We start from the raw sequence: 22,766 nt of genomic DNA, 5'->3' as shown, positions 1-22,766 counted from the left end.
AAAGAAAGAAAGAAGGAGGAAATGAGAGAAGGAAGGAAGGGAGTGAGGGAGGAAAAGAGAAAGGCGGGAAGGGAGAAAAAAGAAAGCAAGAACACAAGAGAGAGAAAGAAAGAAAGGAAAGAAAGAAAGAAAGAAAGAAAGAAAGAAAGAAAGAAAGAAGAAGGAAAGAAAGAATAGAAAGGAAGGAGGAATGGAGGGAGGAAAGGAGGAAGAGAGAATGGTAAAAGGGAGGAAGGCAAAGAAACAAAGAAAATAAAGAGGAGAAGGAAGGAAGGAAGGAAGGAAAAATGAGAAAAGGAAGGGAGGGAGGAAGGAAGAAAAGGAGGAGGGGGGAAGGGAGAATAAAAGGAAAGAAACCAAGAAAGTGAGAAAGAAAGAATAAGAGAAAAGAAGGAAGAAAAGAAGGGAGGGAGAAAGAAAGGGAGGGAGGAGGGAAGGAAGAATAAGAGGAAAGAAAGAAGGAAGCAAAGAAAGAAGAAAGGAGAAAAAAGAAAGAAAAGAAAACAAAGAGGAAAAGAAGATAGGAAGGAAGAAGGCAAGGGAAGGGAAGAGAAAGGAAGATGGAAAGAAGGAAGGAAGACCGCAAATATTAGAAATTCTGGGTTTATTAGAGAATAGGCCATATTGTTTTTTTTTCCACTTGAAAGGAAAGAGTATCTGCCATTGAAGATTGGATGTCTTGTTGGTGATATTGTTGTTCTTATCTTCCATATGATTACTGAGGTTGTGCCTAGTCTGTCCATTACTAAGACAAAAGTGTTGAAGTTTGCAAATATAATTTTGGATTTTTCTAGTTCACCTTTGATTTCTTTCATGTTTTACCTCATGTATTTGGAAGTTCTGTCGTTAGCTGCATACCCTAATTAGTAGGATGTTTACATCGTCTTGAGAATTGATTATTATGTTATATATTATCTCCCATCTCTGATACTTTTTCTTGTTCTGAACTCTGTTGCGTCTAGTATCAATGTAGTCTTTCCACAGCTTTATTTTAGTGTTTCCATGATATGGCTTTCTCCATATCTTGATTATAACCTATTTATATCTCTATATATTTGGAGCAAGATATAAAATTTAGAGTTGATTTTTTAAAGATTTTTCAAGATGGAATTCTTATTTATGTTTGTTCTATTTGACATTCTCTGAGTTTCCTATATCTGAAGCTTGATTTTCTGTCACTTCTTTTAGAATATTTTTGGCAGTTATTTTGAAAAATATTTCTTTTGCTCCATTATTTTTCTCTCTGTTTTATGGGATTTCAATTATAACTAGGGTGGGTAATTTCATCTCAGTCTTATGCAGGTGCTTTTTCTCAGGGTCTCAGGAATGTAGCCATCTCACACTTCTGTTCTTTTCCTGGCTGTATTGGTGAGCTCAGTGATATTCCTCCTTCACCTTCAAGAGCAGTTTTGTTTTGTTTTTCCTGTTTTCATACTCCCAGCATCAGGAGGATTCTAAGTGTGGCAGTTTGTGTTGCCTTCCCCTACATATTAATTGGAATATCTTGGTCTATTTGGACTCTTATAACAAAATAACATAAACTGGGTGACTAAAAAACGACAGATATTTCTTTTTTCACACTTCTTGAGGCTGTAAGATCTCTGGTCAAGATGCTCACAAATTCAGTGTTGATGAGAGCCCATTTCATGGTTCATAGATGGTGCCTTCTTTCTATGTCCTCACATAGTGGAAGGCACACAAGGACTCCATTGAGCTTCTTTTATAAAGGCACTAATCGTATTCATAAGGGCTCGGCCCCCAAGACCTGGTCACCTCCCAAGTGTTCTGCTCTCCCTGATCTGTATCGTATGCAGACTCTCTTGGATACCTTACCAATTGCTTGAGAGATCATAGTGGGTTTGTGGGGAAAAAGTTTTCAAGGTCATGGATCTTTCCCAACTTCTGCAGCTGTCAGCTCTCTCCCAATCTGACCAGCCCCACTTTGTCTTTAGGAATTTATCAATTATTCCAGCTTTACTTGTCATAGTGGTGTCTACTTGCATCTGTCCTATGTAAGTGCATCTGTCCTCTTTCTCCTTGCAGGTGCTTGTTTTCCCTCACATTTTGACTCAGTTCTTGACAACCTGGTTGCTATAAAAATAAAGTCATGGCTTTGAAGTTAGTTTGTTTCTTTCATTGTTGTAAGGTTAGGAGCCCTATTCCATCCCAGCTCTCCAAAACCCAGAATATTTTTGGGGTTGAAATTTTAGGCTTTCTCTTTGAATTGTAATTTTGTCTTATTTCAGTTACAATTTGCATTTTCAGAATGATTAATGAGACTAAGTATTTTTGTGTAGTTGACTGTACCTTTGGATTTTTTTCCCAAATCCCTTTTCATTTATTTTCTTTATGGTTTTAGAAAATGTAGTTTACATATTGCAGCTTGATTTTTTACTTAGTTAATTGCATGCTTAATGGAGGGAAAAATATTAACTATATTTCCCTTTTTAGTTACTGTGCTTTTTTCTTTTTAAGGAAATATTTCATTTTGTTAAATTTTAGTGTTATTCTACTTAGCTATTCCTTAAATATTATAGTATTTTGGATTCCATGTATAAATTTGTAACACATCTTGAGTTTATTATGTATAGAGTAAGGCTATTTTCTTTTTTGTTTTTTAAGGTAAAAATCACATAATATAAAATTAATAACAACCATTTTAAAGCACACAATGCAGTTGCTTTTAGTATATTCACAATGTTCCAGGACAATTTCATCATGTCCCTTCTAAAAATTCATTATGCATAAAGTTGTTACACCCTATTCTGCTTTCCTGAGCCCTAACGTCCACTAATCTGATTTATATTCCAAATGATTTGCCAATTCCTGATGTTTCATGTGAATAAAATCAAGTAATATTTGCCTTCAAATTTCACCCATATTATACCATATATAAGTACTTCATTCTTTGTTATAGCTGAAAATTGGGTGTCCATTTACAAGTCAACAAGCATGTGGATTGTTTCTACTTTATGACTGTATGAATATTACTGCTATAAATATTCATGCACATGTTTATTTTTTGAACACCTATGTTTTGTAAGATTAACAGCTGACTTAGCAGAAACAATGGAAGGCAAGAGGCAGTAGAAAAATATATTCAAAAGATGCAAAGGAAAAAAAAACTGTCAGCCACCAATTCCTTATCCAGCAATTATTTTACAAAAATTAAGATAACACAAAGACTTACCGAGATAAACAGAAATATTAACTGAAGTTGTTGCTGGCAGACCTACCATACAAAAAAAAAAACCACTAAAATAAATTCCTAAGGCTAAAAGCAAGTTACACAAGACAGTCATTTGAATCCACATTTTTAAAAAAGCACTGGTATAGGTAATGTTAACATTATAAAAGACAGTAGAAATGCATGTTTTCTCTTTATCATAAATTGTTTATAAAATAATATGTGTATAATGGCAGGGCACGATGGCTCACGCCTGTAATCTCAGCACTTTGGGAGGCCGAGGCGGGCATATTACGAGGCCAGGAGATTGAGACCATCCTAGCTAACACAGTGAAACCCCGTCTCTACTAAAAATACAAAAAATTAGCTGGGCGTGGTGGCCGGCGCCTGTAGTCCCAGCTACTCGGAGAGGCTGAGGCAGAAGAATGACATGAACCTGGGAGGCGGAGCTTGCAGTGAGCCGAGATTGCGCCACTGCACTCCAGCCTGGGTGACAGAGTGAGACTCCGTCTCAAAAAAAAAAAAAATTCTCAAAAATATATAGTAAAATACATAGTAAAATAATTCATTAGTAATCTAAAGTTCCCTATTTTAGAAAATATTCATTCATTGCAAAATAAATCAATAAAGAAAAATATTTGAGAAATATACAAAACAAATGGTTAAATGGCAGACATGAATAGAATTATACCAATTATAATATTAAATGTGAGCAGATTAAAATCCAATCAAGAGGCAGAGATTGTCAGACTGGATTAAAACAAGAGATCCCAATATACGCTGAGATGCAAGGATACAAATGGATTGAAAGTAAAAAGATGACAAAAAATATCATGCAAAGAGCAATCATAAGAACACTGAACTCATTATACTCATAACACACAATATAGACTATTAAAAATGTGAATAGGATTTTAAAAATTTATATTGTAGTAATAAGGGGGTCAATGCTTTAGGAAGACATAGCTATTACAATCATGCATGCACAGATATGAGCTAAATTGTTTCCTCTATACAGATGCTGAAATCCTAACCGCTGAATATGACCTCATTAGGAAATAGGTTCTTTGCAGATGATCAAGTTAAGATAAAATCAGATGAGCCTTAATTCAATATGACTGATGTCCTTACAAAAAGAAGAAATTTGAGTAGAGGGAGACATACACACAGGGAGAGTACCATGTGATTATGAAGGCAGAGATTAGCTAAGGAATGCCAAAGACTGCCACTAAACCACCAGAAGCTAGAAACAAGGCACAGAACAGGCTTTCTCTCATACCCCTTGAAGGGACCATCCCTGCTGACACCTCAATCTCAGACTTTTAGCTTTCAGGACTATAAGACTATAAATTTATGTTGTTCAAGGCACTCAGTTTGTGTTACTTGGTTATGGTAGCCCTAGAAAACTAATACATGAACTAATAACAAATCATAATAACATGAGGCAAAAATTGACAAAAGAGGAGCATCAGCAAAATGGCAGTGGAGACAGCTGCAATCTTTCATTTCCCCACAGAAATATCACACAACTAAGAGAAACTGTCAGAATAAATGTTGCCAAAACTCTGGAAAATGGTCAAAAGATTACAACAACCAAGTGAAAGCAAACTCAAGAGAAAGACAACTTGAAAACTTTATGACATTTTTTAACTTGCATTTGCCCCAGAAAATTGGCAGTGTTGAAGTGTCAGAAGCCCATGTTCCCAGTGAGGAACCCTGGTCCATGGTCCAAAGGAACAAGAGAAGATCTTAGCCGCAAATTATTATGTGTCTGTTCTGACTGGTCTGGGGGACACCTAAAGGACTAATGAGAGGCTTTTTTTTTTCTGTGTTGCTAGAATACAGAACAGATAAGGAATGGACATTATTAAGAAACTCTGCAAGGAGACCTAACAAAGTACAGATGCTTAGGGAAAAAACTAGAGTTTATACATATAGTAGATCATCATCAGCAGAGGAAGAAAAGTTGGAGAAGAGTATTTGGAAAACTAAGACATCCAAAATCATTCACGTACATGGGAGAGTCTAGAAAGTCACATATATGCATAGGTTAAGCCACATGCTGACAAATGTCATAAGAAGACCCTACACTTTTACTTTGGCTGATCCCTCCACTAAGTGCAAGCTCTGTGCAAGAGTGAACTTGAACTTCACTCAGTGCAAGAGTGTACTCACACTTTGTGCCGGCTTTAAAGAACCCAGCACAAAGCCAGTGTGCATGGCCTAGAGACATATTTTGCTGGATAATGATTACTTGTTTTTCTTTTTGTTTCTGTTGTATTTGCCTATTTTCTTAGTTCCTGACGTACAAGAAAATCACTGTCAAAACATTAGCTTAACATTTGTTAAGGAAACAAAAAGACTTCAGTGACCACACCTTATAAAGCAAACAGTTTTGTAAACCACCTTGGAAAATTTCACTGTAAAAAAAAACCTTAACGATATAATAAGTAAATAAAATTTAAAACCACAAAACATTAGTGTTTTTGTAGGGGGGGCCTGATTTACAGAGTAACCATATAGTAATTATAATTATTATAATATCCAGTTTTCAAAAAAAAGTTATAAGGCATACAAAGAATAGGAAAGTATGGCTCATTCAAAGGAACAAACTAAATTGACAGAAAATATCTCTAAGGAAACCCAGACATCAAACTTACTACACAAAGACTTTAAAACAACTCTCTTAATTATACTCAAATGTCGAAAGAAAAACATAAACAAAGAGATAAAGGAATCAGAAAAAATATGAAAAGGTAGGAAAATCAACAAGGAGATAACAGAAATTCTGGAGTTGAAATCTACAATGATAACAATTAAAAAATCACCAGAGGGATTTAAGAATATATTTGCACACACAGAAGAAGTAATGAGCTTGAAGATAAGAAAATGGAAAATATTGACTCTGAGAAACAGAAAGAATAACAAATAAAAAATGAGCAGAGACTAAGGAATCTATGGGATATCATCAAATAGACCAACATTCATATTCTAGAAGGATAAATTATGTTGTTAAAAACTTTACCATTCTTTCTTTTCACCTTTCTTCCTCCCTCCCCCTCCTTCTTCTTTTTACTTTTCTTCCTCTTCCTTTCTCTTCTTCTTTCTCTCCTTCATTATCCCTATCGCTCTGTTTCTCTTTCTCCCTTTCTGTTTTTTCTTTTCTTGCAATTTTCTCAATAACTAAGAGATGTTTAAATACCCTTACCATGTTAGTAGATATGGTTATTTCTCCCTTTAGTTCTCTTTGGAGATTTATAGTCACTCTAAGTAAAGAGATAACCCAAACATAAGCCTCACAAACAGGCTTCCATACCATTCTTAATTTGGTCCCGTAATTCTTCATTGCTGTATTAACTTTCTGATGCTTTTAAGGATGTTTTATAAGAAATTGTTTAGTTTTTTCAATGGAATGTTGATTCTGAATTTTCTAATTCATATTCATAAGTATATAGGGAGTTTAATATAAAAGTATTAAACTAATATTTGTGAAAGAATGTATTTGTCCATTTAACAAATATGTTAATCTTCAAACTGTTCTTGGGCAGCTGAGCATACAGCAATAAAAATAACATAATTTTTATGTGTACAATATTTATAGAATACATTCCTGAAACAAATAAATAATTTAGTTAATAACATGACAAAGAACAGAAATTGTATACACTATAGAGCATAGTAAAGGAATAATGAATGATTAAAATTATTAATATCAGGTAGAAAATGAAGGGTATCTTTGAGCAGATTGCTTGCTCAAGGAAGCAAGCAATTAGCCTTATGAGGAAAGAGTTACCTGTGGATAAAGGAGAAACTGGAAAATTTACAAGTCAAGACTTTTTGAGCAAAAACAAATATATGACTCTTAGTCACCATTTCAGTACAGTGAAAAAAAAGTTGAAGAGACATCTTGGAACTAAACCATGCTGTGGAAGAGCATGTAGGGTTTTGATAATCATGGGATTATTTTGAATTAATTTTAAATGCGATAGGAATATATGAGATAATTTCACAAGAGAATAACATGATTGTGTTTGCATTTCAAAGGGGTGTATCTGGTGCACTGTGTAGAATAAATAGGTTATGTAAGCAAATAAATTGGAATACTATTGTAATCCAGAGAAAGAAGGTAGTGACTTAGGTGAGAATGCTGTTAGTATGAGTGGTATTAGTGGTGAGAAGTCGTTAGGCCTTGGATGTATTTCATAGGACTGGCCAAGAGAACTGCAGCTAAATTGGAGTGTAGGGAGTGAAATGGAGAACTCAAAGATGACTCTCAGCACTGGAAGGTGACAGCTGTCACTGAAGCATGCTGATGCCTCTTATTAAGAGAGTTACTTGGGAACGGCAAGATCAAAACTTCTCACTTTCAAATTTATGAAAAATATTGTTTTCAGAACGAATGACTTTGCGATCAGAAAGCCATCATTCTAACTGATGGTTCCACGACTACACAGGCTCACACTCCCAAGAGCAAAATTAAATCATCACAAAGGTGCTTCCTGATAATTCTAGAGAATGGAGAATTACTGTAACATCTTTCTGATTTTAGGAGAGGTAGCAGTTCCCTTTTTAGCCTAAACGCTATTTTTTTTTAAAGCTCAGCCAAGAGACTCCATTATAATTTTCAAATGTGTCTAACTTAAATTCTCATGTTAAATACCACTATGCTTAAATTAGTCAAAACATTTTTCCCATCTACAACCCTATCCTTTCATTGCAATCATTTTCTCAAAAGTGACTGCAGCTAACAGACCCTAAAAGGTGAAAATCTAGGGTAGGTTATCTGATCTAGTTAGTTTTGAAGACAGGATCTAGAGATTATTTAATATGAAACAGGTCACCTGAAGTGAAGTGTTTACTGAATACAGTTTGGATCAGCCCAGTTTTCCACCACTGAACCATGCATTGGGTTTAAAAAACACAACAACTCTGGGGAATATTGGCTGCTTCCAAATGTGTTGAAGATGTTAAAGAAAAGAGCATAAAATTATAAATGATCATCTGAGGCCTTTATAGTCTCTGCTCAAGAGACTAGAGTCTTCCATTCTTAACGAAACACCCAAATATCTTAATAATTGGGCAAAATCTAAATATCAGAGAGAGAATTTTATCTTGAAGATTGTTAAATTATAATGGTGATTCTCCACCTTGCCACGTCTCTGAATCAAAAATTAGATCTTTGTTTAGGAATCAATGGTACTCTGCAACTTGGAAATAGGAAGATTTTAGAAGCCTCAAACATTGACTTTCTTGTGTGCAAAGAAAAAAAGACGTATTGAGGTAAGACAAGTCTTTCCTTGCAAGGATACCTCTAATGCTCATACACCACCTCCCCTAACGTTAATATAGCTTCCAGATCACTAACCAGTGCCAGAGAGCAGCCTATGCAACTACAAATTCAAAAGATGTCGAACACAGGGTCAAGCCTAGAATAAGAAGTCTTAGCTAATTAAGTATGCTTTTTCCCCAAATTCATATTAACAAAAACTTGGATATGTCAGAGAATGCATTCTAAGTTTACTCATCCTAGGAGGGAGAAACATAATTTTAAATTAAGAGCTGAAGCATTCTTTTCCTAACAAAAAGCAAGTAAAACCAAATATCACCGTCACCGTGGCTTTTTGCCCCCGCCGCCGCGGGTTTTTGCCGCCACAGCTTTTTTCCCCCGCCTCTACGGCTTTTTGCCCCCGCGTCCCCGGCTTTTTGCACCCCGCCGCCGCCCCTTTTTGCCCCCGCCGCCGCCCCTTTTCGTGGCTTTTTGCTCCCCCTCGCCGCGGATTTTTGCTCCCCGCCGCCGCCGCTTTTCCCGGCTTTTGCCCCCAGCCGCCGCGGCCTTTCCTGGCTTTTTGCCCCCCGCCGCGGCGGTTTTTTGTCCCCGCGCCCGCCGCTTTTCGCGCCTTTTTGCCCCCTGCCCCCGCGGCTTTTTGTCCCCCACCGCCGCTGCTTTTTGTCCCCGCGGCCGCCGCTTTTCCCGGCTTTTTGCCCCCCGCCGCCGCGGCTTTTCCTGGCTTTTTGCCCCCCGCCGCCGCGGCTTTTTGTCCCCCACCGCCGCTGCTTTTTGTCCCCCGCCGCCGCCGCCGCTTTTCCCGGCTTTTTGCCCCCCGCCGCCGCGGCTCTGAGGGCGGGAGCGGCAGACTCCGCTGCCAACTCTACCGGCGTCCTGGCTCGGGCAGCGCCGAGGGGCGCTCCTGCTCCAGCTCTCCCGGCTCCCCCGTTCCTCCCCTAGGCGCCCGCGCCCCGGGCTCCCTGCCTCCGCCACTGCTGCCTGCATAGAGCGGCGCTGCGCGCCACGGCGATGGGAGAGAAGGAGGGCGGTGGCGGGGGTGATGCCGCATCCGTGGAGGGAGGCGCAGGGGCCCTGGCCAGCCGGGCGCTGCAGTACTGCGGGCAGCTCCAGAAGCTCGTCGGCATCTCCATGGGCACCCTGCTCGGGCTGCGCACCAAGTGCGCTGTGTCCAACAACCTCACCCAGCAGGAGATACAGACCATGGAGGTAAGGGGGTCGGGGACCCGGGCTGGGTTCCACGAGCGGCCAGGACACCTCCCTCCTGGCCCCAGTTCACTCCTGGCCCAGTTGCATCCTTGAGCCCGCGTCGCCCCCTTGGAGGCTTCCCCCTCCTCCTGCACTCGCTGATGAGGCAGCTGGAGGACCCGGGACCAGCCCGCACCTTGGGCATGATTTGTGGGGCAGGTGCGTGGTAGGAACTTGGATGGAGGCTCCAGGGGCCCTTGGGCGGGGTGGGTTGCGCGCCATCATCCCCTTACCCCCGGAATTTCCATCTGGTCCAGCCCTCTCATCTTGTAGGTGAGGAAACGGAAGGCCTGAGGGAGAACTGACTTGCCAGGAACCCCTGTTAAGGAGAATTAACAAAGGGTGGTTATTAAAGGAGCACTGAGTTGGGAGTCAGACCTGGAGGCCCACACCCTTGGTTAAGACATTGTACCACCTTGAGTGTGGCCTGTTGACTGAGGGTGAGCCACTGCATCCTCGTCTGATTGTGGGGTCTTGACCTCAAGGGGTTTCCTGCAGGAAGAAGCAAATGGGTTTGCTTTCCTAGCTTTGTCCAGTACCTTAGGGACCCTGAGGACTGGAGAGATTCTTGGAGAGCCATCTGGTGTATGTCACGGGTGGGCCTTTCTTGAAGGTCAGTCTGCCCAGTGGGCTGGCCCAGCCCGAATGAACTGTCTTGAATCTTTGGAGTTGTCTGTGTACTTTTAAAAGTTTCTCATCTTTGCACCAAAAGATCCCCTGGAAATTAGGTGGGAAAACCTTAACTTTCGTGGGGCCTTGTGTTTGTCTTAAAAGTTCATGCACATGGCCAGGTATGATGGCTCACACCTGTTATCCTGTCCTGGATCCCTTGAGTCAAGGAGTTTGAGACCAACCTGGACAATATAGTGAGACCCCGTCTCTACAAAAAATAAAATATTAGCCAGGGGTGGTTGTGCGCATCTGTAGTCCCAGCTACTACTGTGGCTGAGGCGGGAGGCGCACTTGAGCCTGCACTGAGCTGTGATCTCACCAGTGTACTCCAGCCTGGGCCACAGAGCAAGACCTTGACTCAAAAAAAAAAAAACCAACAAGAAAAATTCTTGAAGATTTTGCATTCTGTCCCACTATCCATTGGTTTTCATGTCAAGACAATGTCAGAAATTCTTTACAATTGCTTCCAGAAGGAGTAGCCTTTTGACCTAGTGCACAGGTGTCCAGTCTTTTGGCTTCTCAGGGCCACATTGGAAGAAGAATGCTCCTGGGCCACACATAAAATACACTAATGCTAACGATAGCTGATGAGCTTAAAAAAAAAAAGGTTTCTGCATAATTTTCATGATACTCACCACCACAGATAGGCGGAAAAGTCCTTGTAGTCAAAGGGTTGGACACGGTTGGTCTAGTGTCTTGTCGTCCGTTTTGGCTTTCTCCCTGATTCCAGAATGCAGTTAGAGATGTAGAGACGTACTCTCAGGGCAGTTGTTGAGATAAAAAAATTCATTGTAATTTATTCTCAACAACGCTGTTTGTCATTTGCATTGAAAAAGTCTCCATTCAAACTGCTGTCACATATAAAATCTATTTATATAAGTCTGTATTTTTCTGTTGTCTTGGCCTTTGTGGGCAGTAGTGTGTTTTAACCAAGCAAACTGTCCTTCCAAATAATGAAGCTGAAGTCAGCCTACCTGCTTGCCATTTTTCTTCCCCTTCCGTTTTTCTAACCTCAGGATAATTGTAAGAATGAATTAAGGTTTGTGTTTAAGGCCAGGCACAGTGTCTCAGGCCTGTAATCCCAGCAATTTGGGAGGCGGAGACGGATGTATCGCTTGAGCTCAGGAGTTCAAGACCAGGCTGGGCAACATACTGAGAATCCGTCTTGTATACTTAAATTAAAATTTAAACAAAGAAGAGACCTGTGTTTAAAATTTAAAAAAGGGGGGGAAGTGTAATGTAAAAATGTGGACTGTGCCAGCTATGATTGGGAAAAATAATTTTTCATACAGCATTATCTATAGACTTGTATTAGCAGCATACTGGTCATAAGCGTTTTGCTTTCCTGAAATATGATGAAGGAAGCTACTTTAAAGTGTGGTGGGGCTTTCTTCCGTGTGGCTCCTGGAGGTGTTGAGTCCCAATTTAGCCAATTAATTTGGATTTAGTTTTGATATGGATAAGGGAGACCAGCTTCATTCATGGTGCACACACAGTTTTGCCAATAAGGAAAAAAAAAAGCAACCCGAATGTTCCTACTCATTAGATGCTATCTGGAGAGCTCCTACCCTACCACCACCAAGGCCCCGGCCCTTAAAAAGACTCAGTGCAGCCTTTCTGTATCTCATACTGTATTCTGCAAGATGCTCCTGTGAAAGAAAGCTGTGCTGCATCAGCCATCTCCCTCCTGAAGATCCCTGCGGATAAGGATTTGTGTTTTAAGGTTCTGAAAAGTCCTGCAACAACAGTTCTCAAACTTTTTTGTCCAGGGAATCTTTTCTTCCACTGAACGTAGTTGGGGAGACACAGCCTTAAGCCTTGATTAGAGAAAGAGACCAGAAACTGTTGGCTCAATTACAACCAAGTGTTGTGTTTATGTTTTAGGTTTTTAAGAAACTGAGGTGCTGTTTGAGGTTCTAAATCAAATTGGGTGGTTGAAGAGAGGCTGGTATCCCTGTAGACTGAGCCAGCCATGAGAGGTTGCCTTTTGTTGAAGGAGGTGTTTTACAAAGGGAAATAGGGTGTCTCCAGGGCATCACATTAGCGCTTAAATACATGTGTCACTGAAATGAAATTAAATGATGAAATTAAATGAAATGACGAAATGAAATTAAATGATGAAATGAATTGATGAAATGAAGAAATGAAATGATGAAATGAAATGATAAAATGATGAAATGAAATGAAATGATAAGATGAAATGAAATGGTGAAATGAAATGAAATGATGAAATGAAATGGAATGATGAAATGAAATGGTGAGATGAAATGAAATGATGAAATTAAATGATGAAATGGAATGATGAAATGAAATGATTAAACGAAATGAAATGAAATGATGAAGTGAAATGAGGAAATGAAATGAAATGATGAAATGAAATGAAAAGATGAAATGATGAGATGAAGAAATGATATGAAATGATGAAATGAAGAGATATTATGAAATAATGAAATGAAATGATGAAATGACGAATTGATGAAATGAATTGATGAAATGAAATGAACTGACTAGACGAAAAGATAAAATGAAATGATTAAATGAAATAACGAAGTGAAAAGATGAAATGAAATCATGAGACGAAATGAAATGATGTGATGAAATGAAATCATGAGATGAAATGATGAAATGATGAGATGAAGTGAAATGATTAAATGAAATGAAATGATGAGATGAAATGATGAAATGGAATGATGAAATGGTGAAATGAAATGATGAAATGAATAAATGACATGAAATGTTGGAATGAAATGATGAAATGAAGTGAAATGATGAAATGATGAAATAAATGGAATGAAATGTGAATTGATGAAATGAAATGATGAAATGAAATGAATGACAAGATGAAAAGATGAAATGAAATGAAATAATGAAATGACGAGATGAGAAGATGAATTGATGACATGAAATGAAATAATGAGATGGAATGATGAGATGAAATGAAATCATGAGATGAAATGATGAAATGATGAGAAGTGAAATGATGAAAAGAAATGATGAGATGAAATCATGAGATGAAATGATGAAATAATGAAATGAAAGCATGAAATGATGAGATTAAACGAAATGATGATGAAATGATGAAATGGAATGATGAAATGAAATGGTGAAATGAAATGAGGAAATGAAATGATGAAGTGAAATAATGAAATGAAATGAAATGAAAAAATGAAATGATGAAATGAAGAAATGATATGAAATGATAAAATGAAATAAAATGAAATGAATTGAAAAAATGAAATGAAGAAATGATATGAAATGATAAAATGAAATGAAATAAAATGAAGTCAAATGATGAAATGATGGAATAATGAAATGAAATGACAAAATGATGAATTGATTAAATGAAAAGATGAAAAGAAATGGCGAGATGAAAAGGTGAAATGATGAAATGAAATGACGAGATGAAATGATGAAATGAAATGACGAGATGAAAAGATGAAATGAAATGATGAGATGAAATTATGAGATGAAATGACAAAATGATGAGATGAAGTGAAATGATGAAATGAAATGAAGTTATGAAATGATGAAATGAAATTATGAGATGAAATAATGAAATGAAATAATGAAATGAAAGGATGAAATGAGATGAAATGATGAAATGATGAAAGGACGAAATGAAATGATGAAGTGAAATGATGAAATGATGAAATGAAAAGATGAAATGATATGAAATGATGAAATGAAATGGTGAAATGAAGAGAAATGATGAAATGATGAAATAAATCAAATGAAATGATGAATTGATTAAGTGAAATGATGAAATGAAATGAGATGAAAAGATGAAATGAAATGAAATGATGAAATGAAATAACGAGATGAAAAGATGAAAAGATGAGATGAAATGAAATCATGAGATGAAATGAAATCATGAGAGAAAATGATGCAATGATGAGTTGAAGTGAAATGATGAAATGAAATGAAATGTTGAGATGAAATGATGAAATGAAATGATGAAATAATGAAATGAAATGATGAAATGCAATGATGAGATGAAATGATGAAATGAAATGATGAAATAATGAAATGAAATGATGAAATGCAATGATGAGATGAAATGATGAAATGAAGAATTGAAAGGATGAAATGAAATGATGAAATGAAATGAAATGATGAGATGAAAAGATGAAATGAAATGATGAAATGAAGAGATGAAATGAAAATGAATGAGATGAGATGAAATGAAATCATGAGATGAAATGATGAAATGAAATAATGAGATGAAAGGATTAAATGAGATGAAATGGTAAATGATGAAAGGATGAAAGGAAATGAAATGTTGAAATGGAAATAAAATGAAATGAGGAAATGATGAAATGATATGAAATGATGAAACGAAATGATGAAATGAAGTGAATGATGAAATGATGAAAGGAAATGATGAAATGAAATGATAAAATGATGAAGTAAATGAAATGAAATGATGAATTAATGAAATGATGAAATGAAATCAGATGAAAAGATGAAATGAAATGATGAAATGAAATGACGAGATGAAAAGATGAAATGAAATGATGAGATGAAATGAAATGAAATGAAAAGAAATCATGAGATGAAATGAAATCATGAGATGAAATGATGAAATGATGAGATGAAGTGAAATGATGAAATAAAATGAAATGTTGAGATGAAATGATGAAATGAAATTAAAGAATGAAATGAAATGATGAAATGAAATGATGAGATGAAATGATGAAATGAAATGATGAAATGAAAGGATGAACTGAAAGGATGAAATGAAATGAAATGAAATGAAATGAGGAAATCAAATGAAATGATGAAATAGATGAACCAAAAATATTTATTCATTTTTTTCTTGGCATCCTTCTAAGAGTATTTTAGTGAGGTTAATTTCTAAAAATAAATTGCTATTCAATGGGTATGCAGTTGGCCTTTGCACCACAGGGTTTTGAACTTTGCAGGTCCACTTAGCAAAACCAACAATTCTACATCCTTCTCCACACCCTGCCCATGAAAAGGATTAGGATGAAGACCTGTTTGATCATCTACTTCCATTTAATGACTAGTAAATATATTTTCCTTATGATTTTCTTTTTATTTTCTCTGGCATGCTTGTTAAGAATGCAGTATGTAAGACATGTAACATATTAAGTATGTGTTAATCGACTGCTTGTGTTATTTGTAAGGCTTACAGTAGGCTATTAGTAGTTAAGTTTTGGGGGAATCAAAGTTATAGTGCATTTTCTATTGTGCAAGGGTCCCAGCACCCCAGCCTGCGTGTTGCTTAAGGGTCAGCTGTACATGTTATTTCCTTTCCTGTAAGAGAAAAATGATGAGAAGATCTTTTCTCCAATAACTATATTCAAAATGTAGCAGACTTGAAATGTGTTGGCGCCACCATTTTGCATCTCACTTTGAAAATTTATGATTAAAAATCGTACTAAAGCCTACCTTACTTTTCCAACCTTAGAAAAAAATGTTACAAAGAAAAAGGGTGAAACCATGCTAGTTTGCACTGAAATTTGAAATTATCTTTTACAAATATATTTTTACTTTAATTACTTCCAAAATAGAGATCAGTTGTATACAAATGGCAGGTCACCCTAATCCACCCTATGACTGCACTTAGATTCATGAGGAATTGTGCCATCTAGAAAGGGCAGAGAAGACGAATAGAGTGCTCTGCGTCTTGAAATAGAAACATGCACATAGCCACATGCTTTGATTCTGTTGTCACTGTGTACTTACTGCTAGGAAGAGGGCATGTTTGTGTATTTTTATGCTAATTATTATCCAAGTTGTTAATGATTTAGGCTTTCAGAACTGTATAAAGATGTTTTTCCTTTCAGATATAAACTATCTTGCATTGTTCTTCTGATCATATGAGGGATAAATTTTCCTAAATATTCTTCAGACCATAATATTATGTCCATATAAATGCCAGTAGCAAGAGTAGAATCAACAACAACTGCCTTTGTAATTATTTAAAGCATGTGTGCCTATAAGTAATTGGCATTTTATATAATCAAGAATCTTTGATATAATAATTTCTCAACTATTTGAAACATGGCTCACATACATTAATTTTATATGCGAATATATATATAATATTATTGTATATGAACCTAATTTTTGGACTTTAGAACAGCTTCTTAGAATCTTGACTTAAATGTCTACAGTAATATTTGACTTAAAAACATTTAGCACACTGTCACTATGATGAACAAAATTACTATAAAATTATTTAAAATAATTTTCCACCCTAACATTTAGAATATTCTCACATTTGTGGTTAAAACCTGTTGTGATTGTTCTTAGAATTTGGATAAAAAATGTTCCAGAAAGTTTGAAGAGAAGCACTTTAGTCAATTTTTAGTTGTCAAAGCATGAAGAAATGGCATTTCACTGACATTTTTAAAACTATTCAGATTCCCTCTTTGAATTCAAAGGTTTCAAAGATACCGTATTTTAAAATACCAAAATAGGAATAGATTATGAAGGGCTGGTTATGAGTAATATGATACACTTTTATGAGAGGATGAGATTACAATAACAATACCTCCTCTCATAGAATAGCCAGCAAGTCTCCAGTAAATAACAGTGCCTTGATTTTATAGATGTTTAATCATGGATATTGAGTTAATCTGAACCATTTGTAGACACAGGAGTTTATTAAAGAATTATATAATATCTTTCAAGTATTTAGAATAGTGTTGAAATTAAGCCTGCATCCCCACAATTTTCAGAGGTGCTGATGCCTAATAAACTCAACCCCTTGCATGCCAAAATTGGCTTAAAGCCCACCTGTTACCCAAGCTACACTTCAAGCATCAAGGTTCAAAAATGTAATTTTAAATATGCAAGAGTTTGAGGAATTCACTACTCACACTTTCTTGAACAGTCTATCCAAGTGCATCAAGCAAAATGTGAGTGAAGAAATTTGAACAAAAGGATTGATAGTAATGTTGAACACATTTAATAGTAGATCTAAGATTAAAAGGTGAGAGTGAGGGTGAGAAGAGCGTATGAATGCTTCGTGTTCTGACAAAGAGAATGTAGCACCCACGTCCTACCTGCTTGGTTGCATTGCCAGTGCCCACGGTAGGCTATTTTATCCAGGTTTTTAGGGGGTTTTTTTGTTTTGTTTTGTTTATTTTCAGGAGAGTTAGTCCAAGACCAATAACTCCATAACTGGTAGAATTGGAAGACTTCAATAGTGCTTAACATTTTGTACATAGCTTTATAACAGTTTTCTTTTTCTTTTTTTCTGAGAGATTCTTTTCAATACACCCCATCATGGTTGAACTCAAAGTCATTGCTTATTTAAAATCTACAACTGCTGAAGTTTTCTATCCTTTGCATTCCAGGTAATTGGTTTTTTGTGCATTTTCTGTATTTTTCTCCATCAGTCTACCTAGATATTTGTTAGATTTAATATTTTAATATTCTTCTGAAAAAGTGAGCTTTTGCATTTTTAAATATATACTCACTTGCTTTAATTCTGCTTTTTCGTGTAGTATTTCCTCATTTTTTTTTTTTTTTGAGACAGAGTCTTGCTCTGTCACCCAAGCTGGAGTGCAGTGGCGTGATCTCTACTCACTGCAACCACTACCCCCCACGTTCAAGCAATTCCCCTGCCTCAGCCTCCCCGTAATTGGGATTACAGGAGCATGCCACCATGACCAGCTAATTTTTTATATTTTAGTAGAGAAGGGGTTTTACCACGTTGGCCAGGATGGTCTTGATCTCCTGACCTCATGATTCATGCACCTCAGCCTCCCAAGGTGATGGGATTAGAGGCACGAGCCACAAAGTGCTCAAAAAATCTATTAATTAAAAAATGTGTATGTAGCCGTCTTTAATCTACCATGTCCATTAGCAGATAAATACTATAAGCAAAATAACAACAATGAAATAAACACAGACTTAGAGTATATACTCTGATTTATTTAATAAAAAATTGAAAATAGACCAAATTACTCTATGATAAAAAAATCTGTTACTATTGAGGATGAGGGTTAGTGTTTGGAAAAGGGCAGGAGAAGTATCACTATTTTTAGTAATGTTCTATTTTCATATATGGTTATAAGCAAATAAATGTGTTTCATTAATCAAGCGGTCCATATTTAATCATTGTACTTTTCTCCATGTATGATATATGTCAATAAAATGTCTTAAATTATATACAGCAAAAATAGACAAAACCACAAGAAGACATACACAAATTGTAAACCTAGAGAGAATTTGAATATAAGTAAGTCTCTGAATGACTGGTAGAACAAACAGAAAAATAATCAGGATGTAGAGGTTTGGAACAGCATGATTAGCAAAATTGACATATCTGTCTTTTAATATAGGCAGAAACATAGATCAAAAAAGGACTTGTCTCAGAGTATGATTTCTGAAAATAGTGGAACCGAGTTTGAATCTAGTAACTACATATAAATAAATGTCTTAAAACTCCTCTTATGTTAGCTAATTAAGAAATATTATTGTAATAGTTATTAGAAACTATTTTAATAAATTGAGTGGATTTCACACACTAAGGAAATAATCTTACTTGCATTTGATAGTTCAATTACATACATATATACCTATAGGTAGTTTAAAATATTTCCAATAACCTTATATACTTTTAAAAAGCATTGATATCTGTTTGCACTATCTGGTCTATAGAGTACACATACCAAACATGATTATAGCTCTTCTGTATAAACTTCAAATGTCTAATTAATACAAAAATCTAGAATGAGAAGAGTTCTTTGCAATTTTTTTTTTTACCAAATAGAATATAAGAAAGATAGCTGCAAATATACCTGACACACATATCTGTGAGTATGGTGGCAGCCTTTTTATTTTTATTTTTTGAGAGAGAGGGTCTCACTTTGTCACCCAAGATGGAGACAGTCATGTGATCAGAGCTCACTGAAGCCTTCACATACTGTGCTCAAGCGATTCTCCCACCTCAGCCTCCTGGGTAGCAGGGACTGCAGGTGCATGACACCATACTAGCTAATTTTTGTAAAGATGGGGTTTCACCATGTTGCCCTGGCTGATCTCCAACTCCTGGACTCAAGAGATCTGGCCACCTTGGCCTCCCAAAGCGCTGGGATTATACTTTTGAGGCACCGCAATCAGCCCAGCCTTAAAAAAGGCTGACCAGAGATCTTTATCTATGTATATGTATATCTATATATAAAATAAACATATGTGTTTATTATATAAAAATATATATTATTAATATCATATAAAAATTTTTTTCAAGGTAGAAATACATAAAGAGGGTGCATGTAGAGCCTGGGTCATTGTGTAGTGAAGCTCAAGGCCTCTGAAGAAATGCCCCTTGCATCTTTTGTCTGGGCTAGAATCCGAGAAGGGAAAGCAGCAGTTGCACAGGTTCCCAGGTTCTTGGCATCCTACAGACAGAAACATGTTTGAGCTAGTGTAGCGTTAAACACCCTTGTTCTTACTCTCCTGTTTTATGTAGTGAGCAGAGACTAGCTTCATGAGAATAGACTGTGACAGTCAGGGCTGTCTGTTATTTTGTGCAGCATTAATTGAGAAATTCTAGCACCTGAAGACCTCTGGGCCATTTGAGGGTAGGTGCAGGGGAGGAAAGGGAAGTTTGCATCCCTCCTGCTGTGGAGAGAACCCGTGGGAAGCCCAGACCTTGTCCCAACTGAAGGCAGACCCACTTGCTAACCAGCTTCTCATCAGCCAACCCTGGATGAGTTTCCATGTCTATTTACTATATAATTCTTATTTCTTTTCCTCATATGGGCAAAGTATGGTTTACAGGGAATATTGTTCCTTTGAACACCCGTCGTGCAAACCCCTTCCTGTGGTGGGAAAACAGTCTTCCATATGTGTCTTATTGGGAAACAAATAGGCAATTTCTATGTTTTTACTGCATCTATTTCATGGATATGGGAACTGGATAGTGCCCATCAAAGGCTCACCTGATGTTGGAAATTGATCTGAGAACATGGAAGGACAGAATTCTTTGTTCCTGGGCAGTGGTGGTTGAGGGATCATTTTGTGGCAGCTGCAGTGGCAATGATGGAGGCAGAATGGAGGGCTCAGTACCAAGACAAGGAGAGACTTGGCCTCACAATGGCAGCATTGCAGGGTTGCGCTCTATAGAGCATTTGCTCACATGGTTTTGGGCATTGTCTCTAACTACACTGCTTCCCCAATGGGTTGACCCATTCTAAATAACTCCTGTTCTCTTAAAAAAAGGAAACTTCATTTGTATTACTTGCAATTGTAAAAGACATCAATTGGCCAGTTATCATTCAAATTCTCTGTTAACTAATCCTGCCTTTTCCTAATGTATGCATCTTTCCCCTAAAAAATTGGACACTTTGTTGCTTACTCATTGTCTTTACACATTTTAAAATGTTGCTTTATGCCCCCAATCCCTATCTACATTTTCAGTGTTTTGCAAGTGGAGTCCATGTGTTCTTGATTTACATGAAGCTCAAAACAATGGTTATAGTAACTAGTACTTCAGAATCAAGCAACAAGCTCTTATTGAAAAATGACAGAACTATACATAGAGATGACAGCATGGAGAGATATTTCCTGAGATCAAAAAGTTACGGTATGGCAGAACTAGAATGTTGAGTAGAGATTCTGTGTTCCCAATCATTATTTCTACCACTAGCTTTCTATTTTGATGTTAATAATGGTCTTATGTGGAAAACCCTACATATTTGCCAATGTTTAGTTCATTGACAAAGAAATATAAACGGCTTCAGGAACACTCTAATCTTTAAAAAACAAAATATCTATAGTTGGCAATACAAAAAAATTGGTACTTGACATATACTGAGATCGTTTTATTTTGTGCTAGACAAATGAATTCATAGAAGAGAATGTGCTTTAAATATTATGAATAGTGCTTGTGTGTGTGTGCGTGTGTGCGTGTGTGTGTGTGTCTATAGATGCATATTAGGCCGCTGAAAAGTTTTATTATTCTTTCCAGAAGAGAGAATGCCAACTTTTGAACCTAATTAGAACAAGTATGTTGCTTCTTCATATTTTTATTAAGGCAAAGAGAGTCTAGTTAAAAATAATTCAACTTATCGTGGAAATGCTATAAATTGCTGTGAAGTGAGTTGCTGGCTATGGCTTGTCAGAGCAAATATGTCATACAAATCTTAGGGGAGAATTAGTGCTTATGCATTAAAATCAAATCATCTTGCAGCACACTGAGAAAAAGGTTAGATATTTAAAATAATTTCAAAGTCATGAAAAGAGCAAATATGCTCAACAAAGAGCCTAGCAATCCTCAACGACCAATTCCCCTTTTATATAGTTTGGTATCTGACTTAGGATCCCAGAATCTACAAATTCCTCTGGGTGTGGGTGCTGCATTTTGAGGATTTTATAACACTGCCATCACCAAGCTCTCTTTTGATATTCACTTTAAGGAGAGAATTTACGGGAAACCAGAGAGCATAAACCAAAGTAGATATAGAGATAGATAGATACATCTGCATATCATTGACAGGATACCTTCTGGCCGGGTGTGAGTACAACCTATGGGTGTGGTTGGAGAGAACATGCGTTCCACCTGAATGGCAGATCAAGATTATTCCTTCTTATCTGCTGCAATGACTCAGTGTGTTAAGGAGAGGAGCGAGACAGCAAGAACTGCATTCATTCACTCACACAGACCAAAAGGAGGAATGTCGCCCAGCCATATAAACTGACCCAGAACCCAGCTCCTGTCTCAACTGCTACCTCTACTACTTAGAAAGAAGTAACTCCACCAAAGCAAGGTTCTGGACAAATATATTTTTATTGATCATATACAAATAGATGAAGATGGACTTGGATGTTAAGGAAAATAATACTATACAAAATCAAGAGTAGACAGTCACCCCTAGACTTAAATTACGAGTGTGTACATTAGATAATTTAATCCAATGTATCACGTAAAAACTTGAACAAACCTTTTGGCCTCTTCCATAAAATTCAGGGAAGCATGTCCTCCACAAAACAGAATCAAAATATAAATAAAAGACTGGCTTAAGATGAAAGGAAACCTTAGAAATGAAAAGAAGCCAGACGAGAGGCACTTAACTGAGAAGGAAAGAAACTGAGTGGACAAAATAATTATGAGAAGATGAAACTTCAAATCAGAAAGAGGGAAAAAAGCTTATTTGATAATATGGGAACTCAAAAGAGAGTGAACCCAAATGTGAAAATTCCAAGAATACACAAAAGTAGCATAACTAAATTAAGAGCATGAGAAAATGTATACAATTTTGAGTAACAAGAACAGAAATCAAAAATTAGAATTGTATAATTAGGTAGAGCAACACTGAAGAAGAATGAAAACAAGAAATAATATGACTAAATATGAACATATGGAGAACAGAATAATATTTTTAAAATTTTTAGTTT

At 36.7% G+C, this 22,766-nt stretch overlaps 1 protein-coding gene across 1 annotated transcript; it reads right to left on the bottom strand.

Annotated features, from left to right (window-relative positions):
• Positions 1 to 8,858: 8,858 nt before the first annotated feature.
• On the bottom strand, positions 8,859 to 10,190 carry LOC100587682 (ribosome-binding protein 1-like). The gene is made up of 2 exons (XM_012503501.2): positions 9,954 to 10,190; positions 8,859 to 9,675 (listed from the first exon to the last, which is right to left on the bottom strand). Exons 1-2 carry the CDS (start codon positions 9,983 to 9,985, stop codon positions 8,859 to 8,861), a joined length of 849 nt encoding a protein of 282 aa, XP_012358955.1. The 5' UTR covers positions 9,986 to 10,190.
• Positions 10,191 to 22,766: the final 12,576 nt, after the last annotated feature.

This window comes from Nomascus leucogenys, chromosome 19 (assembly GCF_006542625.1).
Source record: "Nomascus leucogenys isolate Asia chromosome 19, Asia_NLE_v1, whole genome shotgun sequence".
NCBI classification, from domain to species: Eukaryota; Metazoa; Chordata; class Mammalia; order Primates; family Hylobatidae; genus Nomascus; species Nomascus leucogenys.
The sequence above is the reverse complement of the archived record's forward strand: the minus strand, read 5'-3'. Positions and strand labels throughout refer to the sequence as shown.